Below are 21,645 nucleotides of genomic sequence, written 5' to 3'. Positions count from 1 at the left end.
ATTCCTATTGGAGTTCAACTCCATTGCCACCCCTATTGGGCAGCCAGACTGATTATAAAAGTAAGACAATGTATGTTGGCTGCCCAGTAATATAAACGAAAATTGGTCAAGGCCATACCACCTACCCTTTTAGGTTTTTGTAGATGAACTTTACTTAGTCTGGGACATTTGCCTTTCCATAGATAGGATGAAATAATAGAATCTAACGAATCAAAAAAAGCTTTAGAAATAAGCATAAAAATTTAGGAAGGATACACATTTTAACAGTATTCATTCAACCTATCAAAGACATGGACAAGGGTGACCACTGTGCTAAACTCTGTTTTGTATGATTTGAAAGATTAGTGAAATTTTCTCCAAAAAGACGCTTATAATTTCATGTTACTGTAATGCCAAGGTAAGTAAATTGATTATTTGCTACTTTAAAAGGGAGGTCATAAAATTCTAGTAATTGTGCTTCTCTATTTATTGGAAAGAGTTCACTCTTATGTAAATTAAGTTTGAATCCGGAAAGCTGGCTAAATTTGTTAAGGAGTGAAAACATTGGGGATAAGGAGGCAGTCGGGTTTGAAATAAAAAGTAAAAGATCATCAGCATAAAGAGAGACTTTGTGCTCAACACCCTCCCTCCAAATCCACGTCATTTCAGCACAACTTCAAAACACAATCACCAATGGCTCTATAGCCAAATCGAAAAGTAAGGGACTTAAAGGACACCCTTGCCAGGTGCTACATTTAAGATTAAAAGGTTGGGATTGCTGAGAATTAGTCAAGACAGAAGCAGTGGGGTTTGAATATTACAGTTTAATCCACGTAATAAAACTTTGTCCAATATCAAATTTTTCTAAAACCGCAAAAAGATAATTCCACTCCACATGATCAAACGCTTTCTCCGCATCTAGAGAAATGATATATTCAGGAATCCCAGCTGAAGGTGAGTATAAGATATTAAATAGACGTCGTATATTAAAAAAGGGAGACGATTTTTAATAAAACCGGTTTGGTCTTCAGAAATAACTAAAGGTAGAACATTCTCCAACCTACAGGCCAAAACTTTAGCCAAAATTTTAACATCAACATTTAGCAGAGGAATCGGCCTGTACGAGGAACACTCTATTGCATCATTACCTTTTCTCGCTAGAAGAATGATACATGCCTCACTAAATGATGCCGGCAATTTACCATGTTTAAACGGGTCCGTTAAAACTAACATTAGATGATGCAAAAGCAGAGAGGAAAATGATTTATAGAATTCTGCAGAGAACCCATCAGGTCCAGGAGATTTACCAGACTGCAGTACAGAAATAGCTGATGATATTTTCTCTAATGATAATGATTCATTCAATTTTGCTTTAAGATCAGGAGAAAGCTTAGGAATGTTTAAACTATTTTAAAAATGCTCGACAGAAATATTATCATTTAGAGATTCAGTATAGAGTTGAGAATAGTAATTCTGGAATGTATCATTAATTTCAGAGTGATTCAAAGTAATGTTCCCATTTTCCATTCGAATTTTGTAATATGTTGTATAACTTTAGAGCATCTTAGTTGGATGACTAAAAATTTACCGGATTTATCACCATGGATATAAAACAGGCTCTTACTTTGCAAAAGCTGGCATTCAATTGGGTGATTGGAAATAAGGTCAAACTTAGTCTGAAGTTCCACTCGTTTCTTATACAGTTCCGGATTTTTAGTCTGGGCATATAGTTGATCTATTGCTTTAATTTGATTGACCAGATCTAATCGCTCTTTATGGGTCTTTCTATTCAAATTCACAGTACAGGTGTCTCCTCCCCCCCCCTTTACAAAGGTAGAGCGTTCCTATGAAACCTTTCTTAAGCCAAAATGGCATAAAGCGAAGAACCATTAATTTATATGGGAAAAATTTTCGTAAAAGCGAAAATCCTCTTTGTAATGCGAAAACAGGTTACTAATGTAGATCTTTTGTAAAAGCGAAGTGGTGTAACGTGAACATCGTAAAGCGGGGGACATCTGTATATGAAATTATTTGACCCATTAGGTGTGCGTTCATAGCGTCCCAAACAATCTGACTTGAGGTTTCAGATGATGTGTTAATATGTTTAAAAAACTTATCTGGTCCTCCATAAATTTTGCAAAATCATTATCCGACAACAAGGTTGGATTAAAACGCCAATGTTTATTCATTTGGGGGAAACCAGGAAGAATTATAGACAGGGTGACTGGGGCGTGATCTGAAATCAATATACTCCAATAGTCACAAGAGCGAACAGATGGAATCAACTGATTATCAATTAAAAAATAATCAATTCTAGTGAAAGTATGAAGGACTTGTGACAAAAAAGAATAATCTCTCACATTTGGATGGAGAAAACACCATACATCAGAGATACCATAATTAGAAAGGAAAGACTGAATTGATAAAGCAGATTTACTTGGTAATCTAGGAACAAAGGACGATTGATCCAAAACTGGATCTACCAACAATTAAAATCACCACCCAATATGAGAGAATATGAATTCAGCTCAGGCAATAAAGAGAAGAAACTATCAAAAACCTCCACATCATCCATATTGGGGGCATATAAATTGACCATTTGTATCAGATACTTTATTATAAAGCTCAAAGGGAAAATTTTGATTTCTAAGAATTGAAACTCCCCTGGATTTAGCCTGAAAAGTTGAATGGGAGTGATGTCCCACCCATCTTGACATAAGACGAGAGTTATCAGATCTATGAAAGTGTATTTCTTGCAAAAAAGCAGTTGCTGCGGTAAGCTGTTTAAGATGTGAAAACACCTTCCTTCTTTTAACAGGATGGTTCAATCTCTTAACATTTCAGTTTACCAAATTCAACAGACTAACCATTGTCCTTTTTAAAAAAAATAGAGGATAGTAGGCATAAGCATTGTCTGAAATTCAAGCTGTGGGGCAAAAGTATAACACAAGAAAGCAAGACAGAAAAATGTACCGAATAATACATATATCTAAAGGTTCTATGAATAATATTGGCATTAGAGTTCCTTCCCCCCCACAAACCCCAGAACAAGGAAGCTACTGAAAAGCAGCAGCAAGCTCTTGAAAAAAAACACCCCATAATCCCACTTCTTGTTTCTTAACATCATCATCAGCTCCAGTTTGCATCAATTATAAAAAAGAAAACTTTAGCACTACAAACTAAAGTTATACATGGCGAAAAGAAAAATCATTCCACCAAAATTTGATAAGTTTAATTCAAGGTAATAATACAAAACAAAGATATGAACTAGTATCTAAGAAAAAATATAAAAACAAGTAAACAGATTTTACCCAATAACCTACCCGCGAAAAACAATGAAATAAAATTTACTAACTTAAGAAAGAAAGGTCAGAAAAAAAAACAGAGGGAAAAAAAGTACTTCTCCACCAAACGTAACGGGAGACAGAGTAGGAAGACTTTGGCTCGAGAGGCTTTGGCGAGCAGAGGCTGAGGACGAGCTTATTCCCAGTGAGGTAAGGCCGGGTAAGTTCCTTTAATTAATTTAATTACCTTAAGAGTAGGTAATGAAGGCAGCAGTTAGGGCAGTTGTGTGCTCTGTTTGCAGTATGTGGGAAGTCAGGGCGAGCACAATTGTCCCTGATGACTACACCTGGAGCTCCTGACAAACTCTGTTAGGGAACTGGAGCAAACACGAGGAAATCTGCAGATGGTGGAAGTTCAAACAACACACACAAAATTCTGGTGGAACACAGCAGGCCAGGCAGCATCTATAAGGAGAAGCACTGTCGACGTTTCGGGCTGAGACTCAAGGGTCTCGGCCCGAAACGTCGACAGTGTTTCTCCTTATAGATGCTGCCTGGCCTGCTGTGTTCCACCAGCATGTTGTGTGTGTTGTTAGGGAACTGGAGCTGGAGCTGGATGAACTTTGGATCATTCAGGAGGCAGAGGCAGAAATAAACAGGAGTTACAGGGAGATAATCACCCCTAGGAGTCAGGAGACAGGTAGCTGGGTGACTGTCAGGAGAGGGAAGGGGATTAGACAGAATGAGCAGAGCACCCCTGTTGCCATTCTCATCAATAATAAGTATACCGTTTTGGATACTGTTGGTGGGGACAACCTACCAGGGACAAGTTGAAGTAGTTGCGTCTTGGGCACCGAGACTGGACCCTCAGCTCAGAAAGGAAGGAGGGAAAAGAGGAGAGCAGTAGTGATAGGGGATTCAATAGTTAGGGGGACAGAAAAGAGGTTCTGTGGAAGGGATCGAGAATCCCGGATGGTCTGTTGCCTCCTTCGTGCCAGGGTCCACGATATCTCAGATCGAGTTCTCAGTATTCTCAAGAGGGAGGGTGAGCAGCTGGATGTCATGGTCCATGTAAGGGCCAATGACATGGGTAGGAAGAATGAGGTGGTCCTGAAAGGTGAGTTTATGGATTTAGGTGCCAAGTTAAAGGACAAGATCTCAGGATTGCTCCCAGTGCCACGTGCAGGCGGGTTTAGAAATAGTAAAGGTAGCGCAGATCAACACATGGCTGAAGACATGATGCAGGAGGGAGGGCTTCAGATTTATAGATAGTTTCCAGGGAAGGTGGGACCTGTTCCTGCGACAGTTTACCTCTGAACTGGAGGGGGACAAATATTCTTCCAGGTAGGTTTTCTAGAGAGGCTCCAGTGGATTTAAACTAGATACAAGGGGGGAGGAGAACCAGAGTGTAGGAAGAGATGTATGGGAGAAGGAAGAAAAAGAAGACAGTAAAGTTCTTTGTACTGTTAGTGATAAACAGAGAATAAGAGGTGGAGAATTTCTTAAATGCATTTATTTTAATGCTAGGAGCATTGTAAGAAAGGTGGATGAGCTTAGAGCATGAATTGATACCTGGAAATATAATGTTGTAGCTATTAGTGAAACATGGTTGCAGGAGGGGTTTGATTGGCAACTAAATATTCCTGGATTTCATTGCTTCAGGTGTGATAGAATCGGAGGGACAAGTGGGGAGAGGTGTTGTGTTGCTTGTCAGAGAAAATATTACAGTGGTGCTCTGGCAGGATAGATTAGAGGGCTCGTCTAGGGAGGCTTTTTGGGTGGAATTGAGGAATGGAAAAGGTGTAGAAACACTTATAGGGGCGTATTATAGACCACCTAATGGGGAACAAGAATTGGAGGAGGAAATTTGTAAGGAAATAGCAGATATTTGTAGTAAGCTCAGGGTTGTGATTGCGAGAGATTTTAATTTTTATACATAGACTGGGAAGCCCATACTGTAAAAGGGCTGGATGGTTTGGAGTTTGTAAAATGTGTGCAGGATAGTTTTTTTGCAGCAGTACATAGAGGTACCGACTAGAGAAGGGGCAGTGTTGGATCTCCTGTTAGGGAATGAGATAGGTCAGGTGACGGAGGTGTGTGTTAGGGAGCACTTCGGGTCTAGTGATCACAATACCATTCGTTTCAATATAATTATGGAGAAGGATAGGACTGGACCCAGGGTTGAGATTTTTGATTGGAGAAAGGCTAACTTTGAGGAGATGCAAAAGGATTTAGAAGGAGTGGATTGGGACAATTTGTTTTATGGGAAGCTTGTAATAGAGAAATGGAGGTCATTTAAAGGTGAAATTTTGAGGGTATAGAATCTTTATGTTCCTGTTAGGTTGAAAGGAAAGGTTAAAAGTTTGAGAGAGCCATGGTTTTCAAGGGATATTTGAAACTTGGTTCAGAAAAAGAGGGAGATCTACAATAAATATAGGCAGCATGGAGTAAATGAGGTGCTCGAGGAATATAAAGAATGTAAAAAGAATCTTAAGAAAGAAATTAGAAAAGCTAAAAGAAGATACGAGGTTGCTTTGGCAAGTAAGGTGAAAATAAATTCAAAGGGTTTCTACAGTTATATTAATAGCAAAAGGATAGTGAGGGATAAAATTAGTCCCTTAGAGAATCAGAGTGGACAGCTATGTGTGGAGCCAAAAGAAATGGGGGAGATTTTGAACAATTTCTTTTCTTCGGTATTCACTGAGGAGAAGGATATTAAATTTTGTAAGGTAAGGGAAACAAGTAGGGTAGTTATGGAAACTATGCTGATTGAAGAGGAGGAAGTACAGGCGCTTTTAAGGAATATAAAAGTGGATAAATCTCCGGTCCTGACAGGATATTCCCTAGGACCTTGAGGGAAGTTAGTGTAGAAATAGCAGGGGCTCTGACAGAAATATTTCAAATGCCATTAGTAATGGGGATGGTGCCGGAGGATTGGTGTATTGCTCATGTTGTTCCATTGTTTAAAAAGGGTAGTAAGAGTAAACCTAGCAATTATAGGCCTGTAGGTTTGATGTCAGTGGTGGGTAAATTAATGGAAAGTATTCTTAGAGATGGTATATATAATTATCTGGATAGACAGGGTCTGATTAGGAACAGTCAACATGGATTTGTGTGTGGAATGTCATGTTGGACAAACCTTATTGAATTTTTTGAAGAGGTTACTAGGAAAGTTGACAAGGGTAAAGCAGTGGATGTTGTCTATATGGACTTCAGTAAGGCCTTTGACAAGGTTCCACACTGAAGGTTAGTTAGGAATGTTCAATCGTTAAGTATTAATATTGAAGTAGTAAAATGGATTCAACAGTGGCTGGATGGGAGATGCCAGAGAGTAGTGGTGGATAACTGTTTGTCAGCTTGGAGGCCGATGACTAATGGTGTGCCTCAGGGATCTGTACTGGGTCCAATGTTGTTTGTCATATACATTAATGATCTGGATGATGGAGTGGTAAATTGGATTAGTAAGTATGCAGATGATATTAAAATACATGGCGTTGTGGATAATGAAGTAGGTTTTCAAAGCTTGCAGCGAGATTTAGGCCAGTTAGAAGAGTGGGCTGAAAGATGGCAGATGGAGTTTAATGCTGATAAGTGTGAGGTGCTACATTTTGGTAGGACTAATCAAAATAGGACATACATAGTAAATGGTGGGGCATTGAAGAATGCAGTAGAACAGAGTGATCTAGGAATAATGCTGCATAGTTCCCTGAAGGTGGAATCTCATGTGGATAGGGTGGTGAAGAAAGCTTTTGGTATGCTGGCCTTTATAAATCAGAGCATTGAGTATAGGAGTTGGGATGTAATGTTAAAATTGTACAAGGCATTTGTAAGGACAAATTTTGAGTATTGTGTACAGTATTGTGTCACCGAATTATAGGAAGGATGTCAACAAAATAGAGAGAGTACAGAGAAGATTTACTAGAATGTTACCTGGGTTTCAGCACCTACGTTACAGATGTTACATATCCCGTAACTGGATCACTTACCAGCAAAGATAGAGAGGTCCACTGAAGTCTGATGGTACCATTTTGAAACGTTTTTATTTATAAAGGGGCACAAAAGGAAGGTTAATACAAACATTTTGATAACATACATCGTCAATACTCAATCTAAAGCGCAGGTATAGTAATAATCAATCAGAAATAAGCTCTATCATTGTCTAGGGGATAATATATTGTCCATTTGGAAATATAACAGTCATTCAAAAGTCTGCAGGCTTCAGCCTTTTGGGAACCGCTGGGTTTCCCGTGTTGGAGAGAGAGAGAGAGATTGGTGAGAAAAGGAACACTTGCCCGGGTCCTTACGAAGCAAAGCCGTGGAATCAAGGGAGCAGGCTTCCCTATTGTTAGTTAAAAGCGGTTTTCCGTGATTCCAGCCACAGACTCCCGATTGGGAATCTAACGCACGTGGCTTCCTTCAAAATGGCTTCCCGCTACGACGGGATCGCTATTGTGTCTCCTTGGTGCATCTAAAGGGGTCGTCCGTCCCCCCCAGACCCTCCTTTATACTTCCTCACGGGATCGCAGGTGTCAATCTCTCTCTCAACCAGCCCACTTTGCCCGAGGGCTTTACACGTGGTCTTCATGAGACAATAGTCAAGGTCGCCTTATTCTGCATCCCGGTGGAACGCGGTATTCAGCACGTCTCTCTCTCTCCCATTTCCTGTGTCTATTCAGCACGTCTCTCTCTCTTGGGTCATTGACCCCCCCCCCTTCACTAGGGCTCTTGCGATTCTCACAAAGGAGGGGGCTGGTATCATAACACAGAGAAAGGATGAACAAGTTAGGTCTTTATTCTTTGGAGCTTAGAAAGTTGAGGGGAGACTTGATAGAGGTATTTAAAATTATGAGGGGGATAGATAGAGTTGACGTGGATAGGTTTTTCCATTGAGAGTAGGGGAGATTCAATCAAGAGGACATGAGTTGAGAGTTAGGGGGCAAAAGTTTAGGGGTAACACGAGGGGGAACTTCTTTACTCAGAAAGTGGTTACTGTGTGGAACAAGCTTCCAGTAGAAGTGGTAGAGGCAGGTTTGATATTGTCATTTAAAGTAAAATTGGATAGGTATATGGACAGGAAAGGAATGGAGGGTGGAGGGTTATGGGCTGAGTGCAGGTCGATGGGACTAGGTGAGAGTAAGCGTTCGGCACAGACTAGAAGGGCTGAGATGGCCTGTTTCTGTGCTGTAATTGTTATATGGTTATATGGTTAATATAAGTAATCAGACCAAACCAGAGGGAGTCAAAGCCACAGGAAGGTCATCGATAAATTTCTAAGCATATGAAGCCGAGTTAAACCATTTTTTGTCTCCACTAGTAAGAATTATTCAGAGGTGAGCTGGAAATTGAAGGGAAGGACTGAATCCGCGATTATATAGTTCGTTCATGACTCCTTTAAACTTGGCTCGCAGACTCAGAGCTTCAGCAGCATAGTCCTCGACAACACAAATTGGTTGACCCTTATATTCCAGCTTTCCTCTCTGACGAGCTTCTTTAATGAGGAGATCTTTTGTCTGGTGGCGATGAAAACAGATAATTACTGGATGTGGCCTGTGTCCTGGTCCAGGATAGGCCCTGAAGTGCAGTGGGCTCTGTCTATCTCGGGCGGGGTCGAAAGTATTTCATTCCCAAAAGTCTCACGTAGCAGAATAGAGAAAAATTGGGAGATCCATGTTCGATAAGCTCTGGCAAGCCAAAAATACGCAGATTTTGACGTTTGCTCCGACTTTCCATATCAGTAACTTTGGATATTAACTTGCTGTTAAGATCTCTTAAGTCGGAACAAACGCTTTCCAGCTCTTTGAAATGGCGGTCTAACATATCCGTAGCAGACTCGAGATGTGATGAGTGTTGGGCATGATCCTCCACTGTGGACTGAATTTGATCCAATTTTGAATTCATCGAACTAATAGAAGACTTAAATTCAGCTATTATCTCCTGTCTGTGCTACTCCAAAATCGAGATAATATTCTCGCCCGAGGAGCCAACAGTGGGAACTTCTTTCTTCCCCAATTTGATGGTCTTCAAAGCCATCGTAAAACAGGCATATTCGCAGGCAGATGGGAGGATAAAAAGTTTAACAGTTTGGAGTGAAAGAAAGGGAGAGAAGGAGTGCGGAGATAAATAAAACGGAGCGATAGCTTTTAGCAACTAAACCATCGCCATCTTAAACGGAAGTCCCCACATTATTCTTAGGGACTGGTGTAATTGTTGCCTTTTTGAAGCAAGCGGGAACTTCTAACTGCAGCAGTGAGAGGTTGGAAGTGTCCTTGAATACTCACGCCAGTTGGTTGGCACAGGTTTTCAGAGCCTTACCAGGTACTCCATCGGGACCTTCTACCTGGTGAGGGTTCACCCTCTTTAGAGGCAGCCTAACATTGAACTCTGAGACGGAGATCACAGGGCTACTGGGTGCAGCAGGGATCTTCACAGCTGCAGTTACATTCTCCCTTTCAAAGCGGGTATAAAAGGCATTGAGCTCATCTCATAGTGAACCATGGCTGTATAGAATGTATGTTGAGGTAAAAAAAAAATTCACAAGGCTGTGGAGAACAATATGGAAATCATAAATACAAGAGATTCTGTAGATGCTGGAAACCTTGAGCAAAAACACAAAAAGTGCTGGAGGAATTCAACAAATCAGGCAGCATCCATGGAGGGAAATGAACAGTCAATGTTTTCGGCCAAGACGCTTGTTTAGCTATTGGTCAGAAACAGGATTCAGTCTTTAAAATATAACTAGAAAGCAGTGATCTGCTTGAAGTTAAAGCAGGTACTAACTAGAGAACAAACTCTGTATAGAACAAGATTTATCTGTGGGAATTAGGATGCTAGCTCACTACACCCACTTTCTTGCTGCTCAAAATGCAGTGTTATACACAATAGGTTGTTTAATTTGGCTTTTTTTCAAAACAGACAATCTGACTCTAAGTTGCTTAGTTCAGGGAAACTTGCAAAGCGGAGGGATAATATTATTTGCATATCAAATAACTGATCTATTAATTTTGGAAGGCTTATGTTCTCAGAGAAGTTAGCTTCAAAGCATCTGCTGAGATTTATGTCTCCAAGCTGCTTTTAGGCTGTTTGTGTTAAAAGGGTATCTGGAGAAAATATCTTATATGTGTGAAGTCAGCCAAGTGGTAGAGAAACAGTTTAAATGTAGGGAACCATTCAGGCTTGTCAGAAGTGGGTAAAGACCATCATGAAATATGGAACAAACATAGGGTGATGTATAATCAATTCCTCTGGTTTTGGATTCTGCAACATATGACTTAATCACCTGCATCATGGGTATGTCTTTTTAGTTAATAGGAATTGTAACTGTGTTTTGCAAATGATTTGTCATTTGAAAATGTTTAATATAGAATTCTTCTGAGAGTTTTACATGTGTATTAAGAGTGTGTGGATTTAAACATGTTTCACTGAAAACAAATGAACTATGTTTTAAACTGCTTTGTTAACTGGAAGTTTCTTCTCCTTGGCGAAGAGAAGGGACCCACTGCTCAAGTAGTGGGTATTGGCAGCTTCAATTCACTGTCGAAAATAAACGGGGAAGTAAACAGGGGAGATTAGATAGCTACAGTATTATCTCCCTTTGGCAAGAGTACTTGTGGCTATTTATATCAGATAGGAATTAAGGTCTTCATTTAAGTTTAGTACTTTACAGTCAGCAGACCCAATACCATCACAGAATTCAGTTGCTGGGAAAGGCTACTACCCAAACACCATGTGTTGAGCTCGCTAGTTTGAATTGCAGTAGATGATCCAGCCTGATGTCTGATCTGTTGTTGAATTTTTAATCAAAGGAAGCTGAAACCAGAAGCCTTGACATTTTACATGCCATGTAATCCTCTCACCCACTTCACTCACAAATCTGACTTGTAAAACTCCTGCATTTTATGGGTTAAATTTATAGTAAATATTTTATGTTCCCACTGGCTCATGAATTGAGAATGTGGTCATTGCTATCACACTGACAAGAATTCATCAGTTGCATATCAATGTAGCAAGAATTTATTTAACTATATGACAAAAAACTGTAACTCCTCTGTAGTTACAAATTGTTCAGTCAGGTTTCATCTAAAAAAAAAGTCATAGAACGTTACAGCACAGTACAGGGCCTTTCATCCCAGGATGTTGTGCCAAACTTTTAAACTATTCTAAAATCAACCTAACCCTTCCCACCTACATAACCCTCAAATTTTCCATCATCCATGTGTCAGTCCAAGAGCATCTTAAATGCCTCTAATGTGTCAGCCTCTACCACTACCCCGGCAGCACATTCCTACTACTCTCTGAGTAAAGTACTCCTGATATACACCTGTACTTTCCTCCTATCACCGTAAAATTATGCTCCCTTGTGTGTCATATTGGATTTTGTAAAACTTTAGATGAATGTCTGGAAGGTCAAAATGACAACTTAACACTTTTTCTTTCTTAGGCTGCATCCACACCAGACCGGATAAATCCATAACCAAAGCTTACTGTCTTTGTTTTGACCCTCAGTCGTCACTGAAACAGCGTTTTCCTCCCCCGAAAATGGAGCTTTCTAAAATGCCCTTCAGAGTGTGTAAATTTGAAAAAGCTGCTCCAGCAAGAGTAGTGTGGATGGGGTAACCGGAGATTTCTAGAAACGCTGTCATGATTTGCTGGAACAGATGGCGGAATTTCATTGTTTTCTTGAACGCAACCCCCCCACACAACCTAACAATTTCAGAACAGACGGCAATGAGACTGAAGCCAGAAGAGTTAGAAATGTACTCACCAAATACTTTGACCCATAACTTACTGAATAAATAAGTATCAAACATGAGGAAATCTGCAGATGCTGGAAATTCAAACAACAACACACACAAAATGCTGGTGGAACACAGCAGGTCAGGCAGCATCTATAGGGAGAAGCTCTGTTGACGTTTTGGGCCGAGACCCTTCGTCAGGAATAAATAGGTATACTCACTTTGCCCTGTTTTCTGTCCTTGCTTGTATGAAGGTGGTTTACCTATTTATGCAAGTACTTCTCTGACAATAGATGTGTAACAGCCTACTGTAACGTTGTGTGGAAATACAAGATAACACTGATGCGGATATGTTTTACACACTTAACAAGGTGCTTTATTAATGCAACAGAGTTAGTCAGTTTTTCAATGTTCGTCATCAGCCGGGTCATACTGTCCGTGAACTCACTGTTGGTTGCCTCTATATGCTCCAGTATTTATTTTTTTTGTAGTTTTAAGTCTTCCTGCGTGAGAGCCAACAGTTGTCCATCGATTGGCAATTTCCTTTTAAGTTTTTCTCGTCTATAACTGCACAAACGCGGACTTTCACAGCGAGATTCGACACCAAACATGTCACTTGTTTTCTGTAGATGTGTCCTGCGCCTGCACAGTAGGAGGAGATTCGCCCAAATACCCATTTTAATGTGGACAGAGATATTTTCAAAAACACTTGGTGTGAACATCTATCGTTTTTACGTGCATCTGCTGTTTTCAAAATTATCCGGTCTAGTGTGGACGTAGCCTTAGCATGTGGGGTCTGTATGTCGGTTAGTGAGTAATGCTTGTTGGTGAGCAAACACCACCAATGTTTGAAAAATATTTGTTGATAGCAGCTGAATTCTTTCTTAAATTCAGGCAGCGTTAAAATGCAGATGTCTGTCAAGTGGTTTGTTGGTTGGCTTGATGGATTCTTTTTGGATTTGGGCTTATATGTAAACCCTATTGCCCTTTTGTAAGTCCTAGGGAATGTTGTGTGCCTAAACATGAGTGAATGTGGAAATGTCTGATTGATTTATGAAGAATGTGTTAATGGACACTGAATATATCTGAAAAAAAAAACAGGCTGTATTGAGACAGTAGATCAAAGAGTTTGTCTCTGCACTTGTGTAACTTGTATTTATGGCGCTGATTTTTCCAGCTTCGTTGGACTGCAGCTGGGACTGGAGATCATGATCAGTGCTTAAAACCCAGGGGTGGTTTCATGAGTGAGTCCAACTTCGGAGTTCCACCAAGAACAGCGACAATTAAGTGGCGACTGAGAATCATGAGCCATAAAATCTTTGTGCCCTGCAGAAATCTTTGTGACTTGCTGTGTAGTATTTTGTGTGGTTTATTTGTGTTTCTATTTTAGGTTAATAATTCAGGCTCGTTACTTTGTTATGCTTGTACATTTATTACCACATCTAGACATTTAAGTAGTTGGTGTCTGATTAATCTAGCCCTTTACACCTTATATTAGCCATTTCCACACTGAGTAAATGTCCCTGGTTGTCCATATCGTGTGAAGGAACTCTATCCTCCTTTGCACTTAATTTTTTAAATCTTTCTTCCTTCTCAGACTAGAGGGGCACCCTTTTTAGAATGGAGATGAGGAGGAATTTCTTTAGCCAGAGAGTGGTGAATCTGTGGAATTCTTCGTCACAGGCAGCTGTGAAGGCCAAGTCTTTATGGTTATTTAAGGCAGAGATTGATAGATTCTTGACTGTTCAGGGCACGAACGGATACGGGGAGAAGCCAGGAGATTGTGGCTGAGAGGAAAATTGGATCAGCCATATTAAAATGGCAGAGCAGACTTGATGGCCAAATGGCCTAATTCTGCTCCTATGGTCTTATGGCCCTCTAAAATTTTCCTTGTATCACATGGGAGGCTTTTAAAGTGTGGCTCTTTCGAGCCATCGTAATGAAGTTGCTGATGAAACTTATTAATATTGTTGATCCATGAACAACACTGATGTTACATGTTGAAAGTCATTTTCTACCTATCCCTCACTCATCTCCTCTATCCAAGCTGTTTAAATAATTGAGGATGCCTTATGCACATTGCATCACGTTAAAACTCAGCTTAACAATCTTTTAGTGGAATCTATGCTTACCCGTTTCTCTGTAAGTCTTTCTTGTATTTCTCTTCCTTATGCTCCCTGTTTATTCTGCATCCAGAAAAGAAAAAAAGAAATCAGGAAAGATGTATCTTATTGTGCTGCCTATTTTGCATTGTAACATTAACATACAAATTTGCCTCTGAGTCCTTTGTCTTTTTCTACATGCAGACATTTTGAGTATTGCTTTTCTGGAGGTATAGCGGATCACATTTTAAATTATGTTAATGAGTTTAAACTGCAGTTAAAAATATGAAGAGTTTTATTACACAGATAGTGAAGTCTAATCTGCTGTGAACTGTGGACTAGTTAGAAGCTCTGAATGAGCAAGAGATTCTCAGTCTGCTGAGGAGTAGATCTGTGGTGTTCAAGAGCAGCCATCCAGAACCCTGAATGTAATCCAAGTGCAACCTGACAGGCAATTCTTATCAATTCAATTCATGATGAAGTGTTTGGAGAGTTTGGTAATGACCAGAATTAATTCCTGCCTAAGCAAAGACCTTCACCCACTGCAGTCTGGTTATCACTACACCAGTTTTACAGTGGACACAATCTAGCAGCCTCTCCACTCACCTTTGGAACACCTAGACATTGGCAAGACATACGTCAGGCTGCTGTGTGTTGATTACGACGTGAAGAGCATTCTGACATCACAGCCAGTATGGAGGCTCCATATGGACACTGGATCACAAGAGTCTTCAGAGAAATGTAGACTCAGCCAGCAAAACCTTCCTCAGAATTGAGGACATATTTAGAGAGGTTGGCTCAAGGGGGCAGCATTATCAAGAAGGACCCTCCTCATCTGGGACATGCTCTCTTCATGTTACCAACTTGGGGAAAAGGTGCAGGAGCCTGAAGCGCACACTCAATAATTTGGGAATAGCCTGTTGTGCTTTGCCATCAGATTTTTGAATGCTTCATGAACCCATGAGAACTATGCTACTATTCGTACTTTGCACTATTTATTAACTTTTTTTCTGCAAAAGAACAAATTTTACAACATATGCCAGTAATAATAAACCTGTTTCTGAATGATTCAGCATGTTACTGAACCTACAGGGGAACATGCTATCTTGGATCTGGTCTTGTGCAATGAGACAAGTAAAATTAGTGATCCTGTAGTTAGGGATCCTCTTGGAAAGATGATCACAGTATGATTGAATGTTTCATACAAATGAAGGGTGCATTTGTTCAATCTAAAACCCGTGTGTTATGCCTAAACAATGGAGACTACAATGGGATGAGGGAGGATTTGGCTAGTGTAGACTGGGAACACAGGCTGTATGGTGGGACGGTTGAGGAACAGTGGAAGAATTTCAAAGAGATTTTTCATGGCGCTCAACAAAATATATTCCAGTTAACAGCAATGACAGTAAGTGTGGGGAGAACTAACCTTAGGTAACTAAGGAAATAAAAGAAGACAAACTAAAAGTTCGTAGATACATATTGGACAAAGGTAGCGGGGAAACTGGAAGATTGGGAAGATTTTAAAAAGCAACAAAGAACCAGTAAGCAAGCAATAAAGAAAGGGAAGATAGATTATGAAAATAAACTAGCAAAAAATATAAACACATGGTAAACGTTTTTATAATTATATAAAGTGGAAAATGGTGGCTAAAGTGAATGCAGGTCCCTTGGAGGGCGAGAAGGGGGAATTGAAGTTGAGTAATGAGAAAATGGCAGAGCTATTTTGACTATTTTGTGATGGTCTTCACGGTGTAGGACACATCTGACATGCCAAAGAGAGATATTATGAATGCAATGGGAGGTGAGTACCTTGACACAATAGTTATCACTAAAGAGGAGGTGCTGAGCAAACCTGTGGGACTGAAAATAGATAAGTCCCCTGCTCCTGACGGAATGCATCCCAGGGTACTGAAAGAAATGGCAGAGGTTATAGTACAGGCTTTGGTGATAACTTACCAGAATTCTCTGGACTTTGGGCAGGTCCTGGTAGACTGGAAAACAGTGACTGTCATGTCGCTATTCAAAAAAGGATGTAGGCAAAAGGCAGGTAACTATAGGCCAGTTAGTTTAACATGAGTAGTTGGGAAAATGCTTGAAGTTATCATTAAGGAAGTAATAGTGAGGCATCTGGAAAGAAATGGATGCATCAGGCAGATGCAGCATGGATTCAGCAAAGGCAGGTGCTGTTTGACAAACTTTCTGGAGTTCTTTGAGGATATAATGAGTGCAGTGTATAGAGGGGAACAGATGGATGTTATTTACATTGAATTCCAGAAGGCATTTGATAAGGTGCTGCATAAAAGACTTATCTATAAGATAAAGATGCATAAGAGTTGGGGGTGATGTATTAGCATGGATAGAGGATTGGTTAACTAATAGAAAACAGAGTTGGGATACATGGGTGTTATCCTGGTTGCCAATCAGTGATGAGTGGTGTGTGCAGGCTTCGGTGTTGAGCCTGCAACTGTTCACTATATACGTTAATGATCTGGAAGAGGGGACTGAGTGTAGTGTATCTAAGTTTACTGATGATACTAAATTGAGTGGAAAAATAAAGTTTGCAGAGAGATATAGATAGGCTAAGTGAGTGGGTAAGGGTCTGGCAGACAGAGTACAATGTTGGTAAATGTGAGGTTATTCACTTTGGAAGGAAAAATGAAAGAGATTAATATTTAAATGGTAAAAATTGCAGCATGCTGTTGTGCTGAGGGACTTGGGAGTGCTTGTGCATGAATCACAAATGGTTGGTTTGCAGGTGCAGCAGGCTATCAAGAAGGCAAATGAAATGTTGGCCTTCTTTGCCAGAGGGATTGAATTTAAGAGCAGGGAGGTTTTGCTGGAATTGTACAGAGTACCGGTGAGGCTGCACCTCAAGTACTGCGTGCAGTTCTGGTCTCCTTACTTGAAGGATATACTGGCTTTGGAGGCAGTGCAGACATTCACCAGGTTGATTCCAGAGAAGAGGGGGTTAAACTATGAGGAGAGATTGAGTCGCTTGGGACTGTACTCACTGGGATTCAGAAGAATGAGAAAAGATCTTGTAGAAACATATAACGTAATGAAAGGGATAGATAAGATAGAGGCAAGAAAATTGTTTCCACTGATAGGTGAGACTAGAACTAGGGAACATAGTGTCAAGATTCAGGGAAGTAGATTTAGGACTGAGATGAGGAGATGCTTTTCCCAGAGAGTGGTGAATCTGTGGAATTCTCTGCCCAATGAAGCAGTGGATGCTACCTCAGTAAATATACTTAAGACAAGGTTGGATACGTTTTTGCATAGTTGGGGAATTAAGGGTAATGAGCAGGTAGGTGGAGATGGATCCATGGCCAGATCAGCCATGACCTTATTGAATGGTGGAGCAGGCTTGATGGTCAGATGGCCCACTCCTGCTCCTGTTTCTTAGGTCCTTATAATTACATATTTAGTCTTACCCTATCACCAATATTCCCTGTGATCTTTTTTCCGTTACTCCATCTTCTATGGCACTGAAAACTAACTAAGAAAGAGTTGTCAATCTGCAGTACTAACCCTGTTTTTCTTTCCACAGATATACAGTAGTCTGGGGTGGTGCATATTTCAAGTACTTCCTGCTTTTGTTTCAGATTCTCTGCATCTGCTTTTTTCTGTGTTTACAACCTAGTTTAGATTTTCATATCACTAGTCTGATTACATTGCTCGCAGTTTAACAATTAATAAACCAGTAAAAACAGATGTTTGCAAAGAGTGACTTACATTTATCATATTTGTGGTTAACCAACCATTTTACTATACCTTACAAGTAACTGCCACCCAAAACGTTAAATGTGGGAGTTACCGTATGTCCCAAGAGCTAGTTGGGACAGACAGTAGCAGGTGATGAATATATACATGAACAATTCTAAGTAGTATTCCAGAAAGCCAAGATATTGAACAGGGTAGCAAAATGATTAGAATCTAATCAAATAAAGTACTACATTGTGCTTTTGATACTCTGTGGTGTTTGCACAATTTTACCTAATCATGCAAAGTAGATGGTGCCTGCAAACAAGGCTACCACAGGTGACATCCTCAAGATGGTCCATGAAACTGCTTCTTTCACGTCTTTTGCGTCTCCTTTTTCTTTCAAATATGGTTCTGGTCCTTTTGAATCCTGTGATATACAGATTGATGGTGTGTTTTCGGGCTAATTGAGTGATCTGGCTCTTTGCTATCCCTGAGAGGATGCCAGGAGGTGAGTGGCCTCCTTAAGGCCAAGAAGTTTGGAGATGGTGTGCAAGCCCATGATCAACTCCATTTCTCAACTATCTCACCTATTAAAGCATCAGAGGAGATTGAAAACTGGAGGCGAGTGCGGAAAGCAAGCGAGTGTTCAGAGCCGTCTACCAGTCTCTAGCTTGCTGCTGCCAAAGTAGATGTCTACATGTGACGGTTTCCCTCTCCGACGATGCAGTTGGAGAATGGTACTGGAGCAAAGCTTAATCAATGTGTTCTGTGCTTTGGACTGTAGTTCACACTGAGAATGTGAAGAGGGTAAGGGGTACGTGCAGAAGGGGTGGGCGAGGGGTAAGTGTAGCAAAATATGTAGACAGGACAAGAGAGAGGTACGTCATTGGGGAAGTAAGGAGAGGTAGCTAAAATAAGGTGCCAGGCTAGACGTGGAGACCACAAGGAAAAGGGAACCTACAACCACAAGACAACGTGCTTGGCAAAATATTTTAAGGATACCTATTTCAAGTGTCCTGAAGTACGCCAGTATTAATTCTAGGTATTACACTTTAACCTTTGCTAAATTCTGAGTATTTTCACGTGCTTAGCTATGCAATAGCCAATCAATTGATGAATTTGAATCGGTAACCATATTTGCGAATGTAGTACCCTGCTTTTGGGTATAAGTATGACCTTTGTAAACTGACAAATTGGGAGTTGGCTACCTTACGCCCGAAGTGCGTGGGGCTGCAAACTCCTCTCTGAATAAAAACCGTTTCAGAGGTAATTTTGTGTGTCTGGTGTTTTTCCTCAACTGAGCAGGTAACAGTTACAGATTGACAACACCATGATGTGTTTTTAGGGGCTGAATTGGGGAGTCCTGCAGATGATGAACACTGAGCTGAACTGAATATGGACTCTTTTACTTTGTGTATTCAATTCTGAGTTTTCACTCATTCTTTTTGTTTTGTTTGCATGTTTAGTTTCTTGTGGGTGGAGGGGGGAGGGGTTGTGTTTTTCTTTGAACAGGTTCCATTGCTTCCTTTGTTTCATCACTGTCTGTGAGGAGATGAATCTCAGGGTTGTATACTGCATATTACATATATACTTTGATAAAAAATCTCTTTGGAAACCTATGAACGTAAGTTTAAATAGAGCAGCAGGGTCTAAGTTTGAAGAAAGTTTGGAGAACCCTTGGATTTGATGAGTAGAAGATTATAGTGAATTAAGTAGGAAAATACATCTAATTATAAAGAAAGTTGGTGATTAATTGGATAAGTCACTTTACATCTTTTGTCAAAATCACAATATGTGGAACAATTTACTAACATTTAAATATTTTAAATTTCCAGCTTATTCAGTTGTAACTCCGGCATCAGTACCTCATACCAATGAAGATAAATTACCTTTCGAGGAGCTGTTTCTTCTTTTAGGTAAATTCAATGTGATATTTCCTTCATTAAATGTCATAATTACCTGTGTAAGCATAAGTTACTTCAGTGCAGTTTGTTATGCATGGATTGTCATCACAATGAACATGTTGTCCTTCAGCTGAATAATGTTATTTTTTCCAAATGTCTTGAAGATATTTATTAAATGTACCTTCTAGAGTTCGACAGTGTTATAGCATTTAGCAAGATCCTGAGATTTTTTTTAATGAATTCTTTTAAACTTGCTTTGAAGTATTTTGAAATGCCTAGATAGAGTGGACGTAGAGAGAATGTTTCCAGTCATGGGAGAGTCTAGGACCAGAGGGCCTCATCCTTTTAGAATAGATGATAAATTTCTTTAGCTAGAGGGTGGAGAATTTGTGGAATTTATAACTATAGTTAGCTTTGGAGGCCAAGTCATTAGGTATATTTAAAGTGGAGGATGAGACAAAGTAAATCAACCATAATCAAATAGTGAGCAGGCTCAATGGGCCAATGGTCTAAAATTCTCCTATCTTATTGTTTTATGGTCTTATTTTCAGTAAGGATTTGATGCAATGTATTTTTAAACTGCTCTTTCCTACAATTTTTAACTAGGGCATCAATAACTAGCAATAACTATAAATGTCATCATAATCTAGATTCCAGTAAGCAATCCAAGTTGCTGTGGGATCAAAACAGAATAGATCAGCCATGCTGTGGAAAATAACTTAATGGTTTAGAATTGATCTGGTGAATCTTCTGGACATCTCAATACAGAGATGTATGAGCAGTGCAGCAGATCACACATCTAGTTGATGCTGCTACAATTGAGTGATCACTAACTGTAGTACCATTTCTACTGATGTCAAATTACATTGGCTAATGGTAAGTGCGTATGTTTAATATCTGAAAGGAAGCCATTTTAGATGGATAGATTTTGAGTAATTATGCACTTCTGCTTCTACATTGAATGCATTTTCCCATATTTAATATATTTCCCACTAGAATTCAACATTTGCAAGATCTGGCTGATTTTTTTTTACTCTTAATTCATGTAGGATTTACTGGAAGCTTAGAGTTTTTAAATTGCAAGTTATGGGTCCCATTATTGAATCTGTAGATTCTGTTGTAAACATTGGCCAGAAATTTGGATGTATTGTCTCACAGAGGTCACGGTCAATACATTTATCTTTAAATGTCAAATTCCATCATCTGCATCATTAATATCAGGCAACTAATCCCAAGCACTTGCATCATCATGCTCCTAAGCTCTTGCCTATCAAATTCATTTTTCAGTCAGGATGCAGTTATAGAATGTATAGTATAAATTAAATTTTTCTCGCACTCAGCATATCTGAAAAGGTCACTCTGTGACACAGCACTCCAGGTGTTCAGCCAGAACATCTATACAACATTACAGAGAATGGATACACAAAATTGGTTGATTCATTTTCCCATCTACTTCAGGATAAAACAGCACAGTACTGAAGCCATCAAAATGTCCCCAATTTTGTTGTCCCCAAAAATGGTGTCAAGTTAGGAAAAGGGGAAGTACAACGAGATCTAGGTGTCCTTGTTCATCAGTCACTGAAAGTAAGGATGCAGGTACAGCAGGCAGTGAAGAAAGCTAATGGCATGTTGGCCTTCATAACAAGGGGAGTTGAGTATCGGAGCAAAGAGGTCCTTCTGCAGTTGTACAGTGCCCTGGTGAGACCACACCTGGAGTACTGTGTTCAGTTTTGGTCTCCAAATTTGAGGAAGGACATTCTTGCTATGGAGGGAGTGCAGCGTAGGTTCACGAGGTTAATTCCTGGGATGGCGGGACTGTCATATGTTGAAAGATTGGAGCGACTGGGCTTGTATACACTGGAATTTAGAAGGATGAGAGGGGATCTGATTGAAACATATAAGATTATTAAGGGATTGGAAATGCTAGAGGCAGGAAAAA

At 39.9% G+C, this 21,645-nt stretch overlaps 1 protein-coding gene across 1 annotated transcript in view; it reads left to right on the top strand.

The window, feature by feature from the left end:
• LOC140737759 (basigin-like) overlaps positions 1–21,645 on the top strand; it is a 70,381-nt gene that overhangs the window by 9,469 nt on the left and 39,267 nt on the right. The window contains exon 2 of the mRNA XM_073064383.1: positions 19,638–19,718. Within this exon, the coding sequence (XP_072920484.1) occupies positions 19,638–19,718 (81 nt within the window). The remainder of the gene's footprint in view (positions 1–19,637; positions 19,719–21,645) is intronic.

This window comes from Hemitrygon akajei, chromosome 13 (genome assembly GCF_048418815.1).
Source record: "Hemitrygon akajei chromosome 13, sHemAka1.3, whole genome shotgun sequence".
Lineage (NCBI taxonomy): Eukaryota > Metazoa > Chordata > Chondrichthyes > Myliobatiformes > Dasyatidae > Hemitrygon > Hemitrygon akajei.
This window is presented reverse-complemented; position numbering and strand designations above follow the sequence as displayed.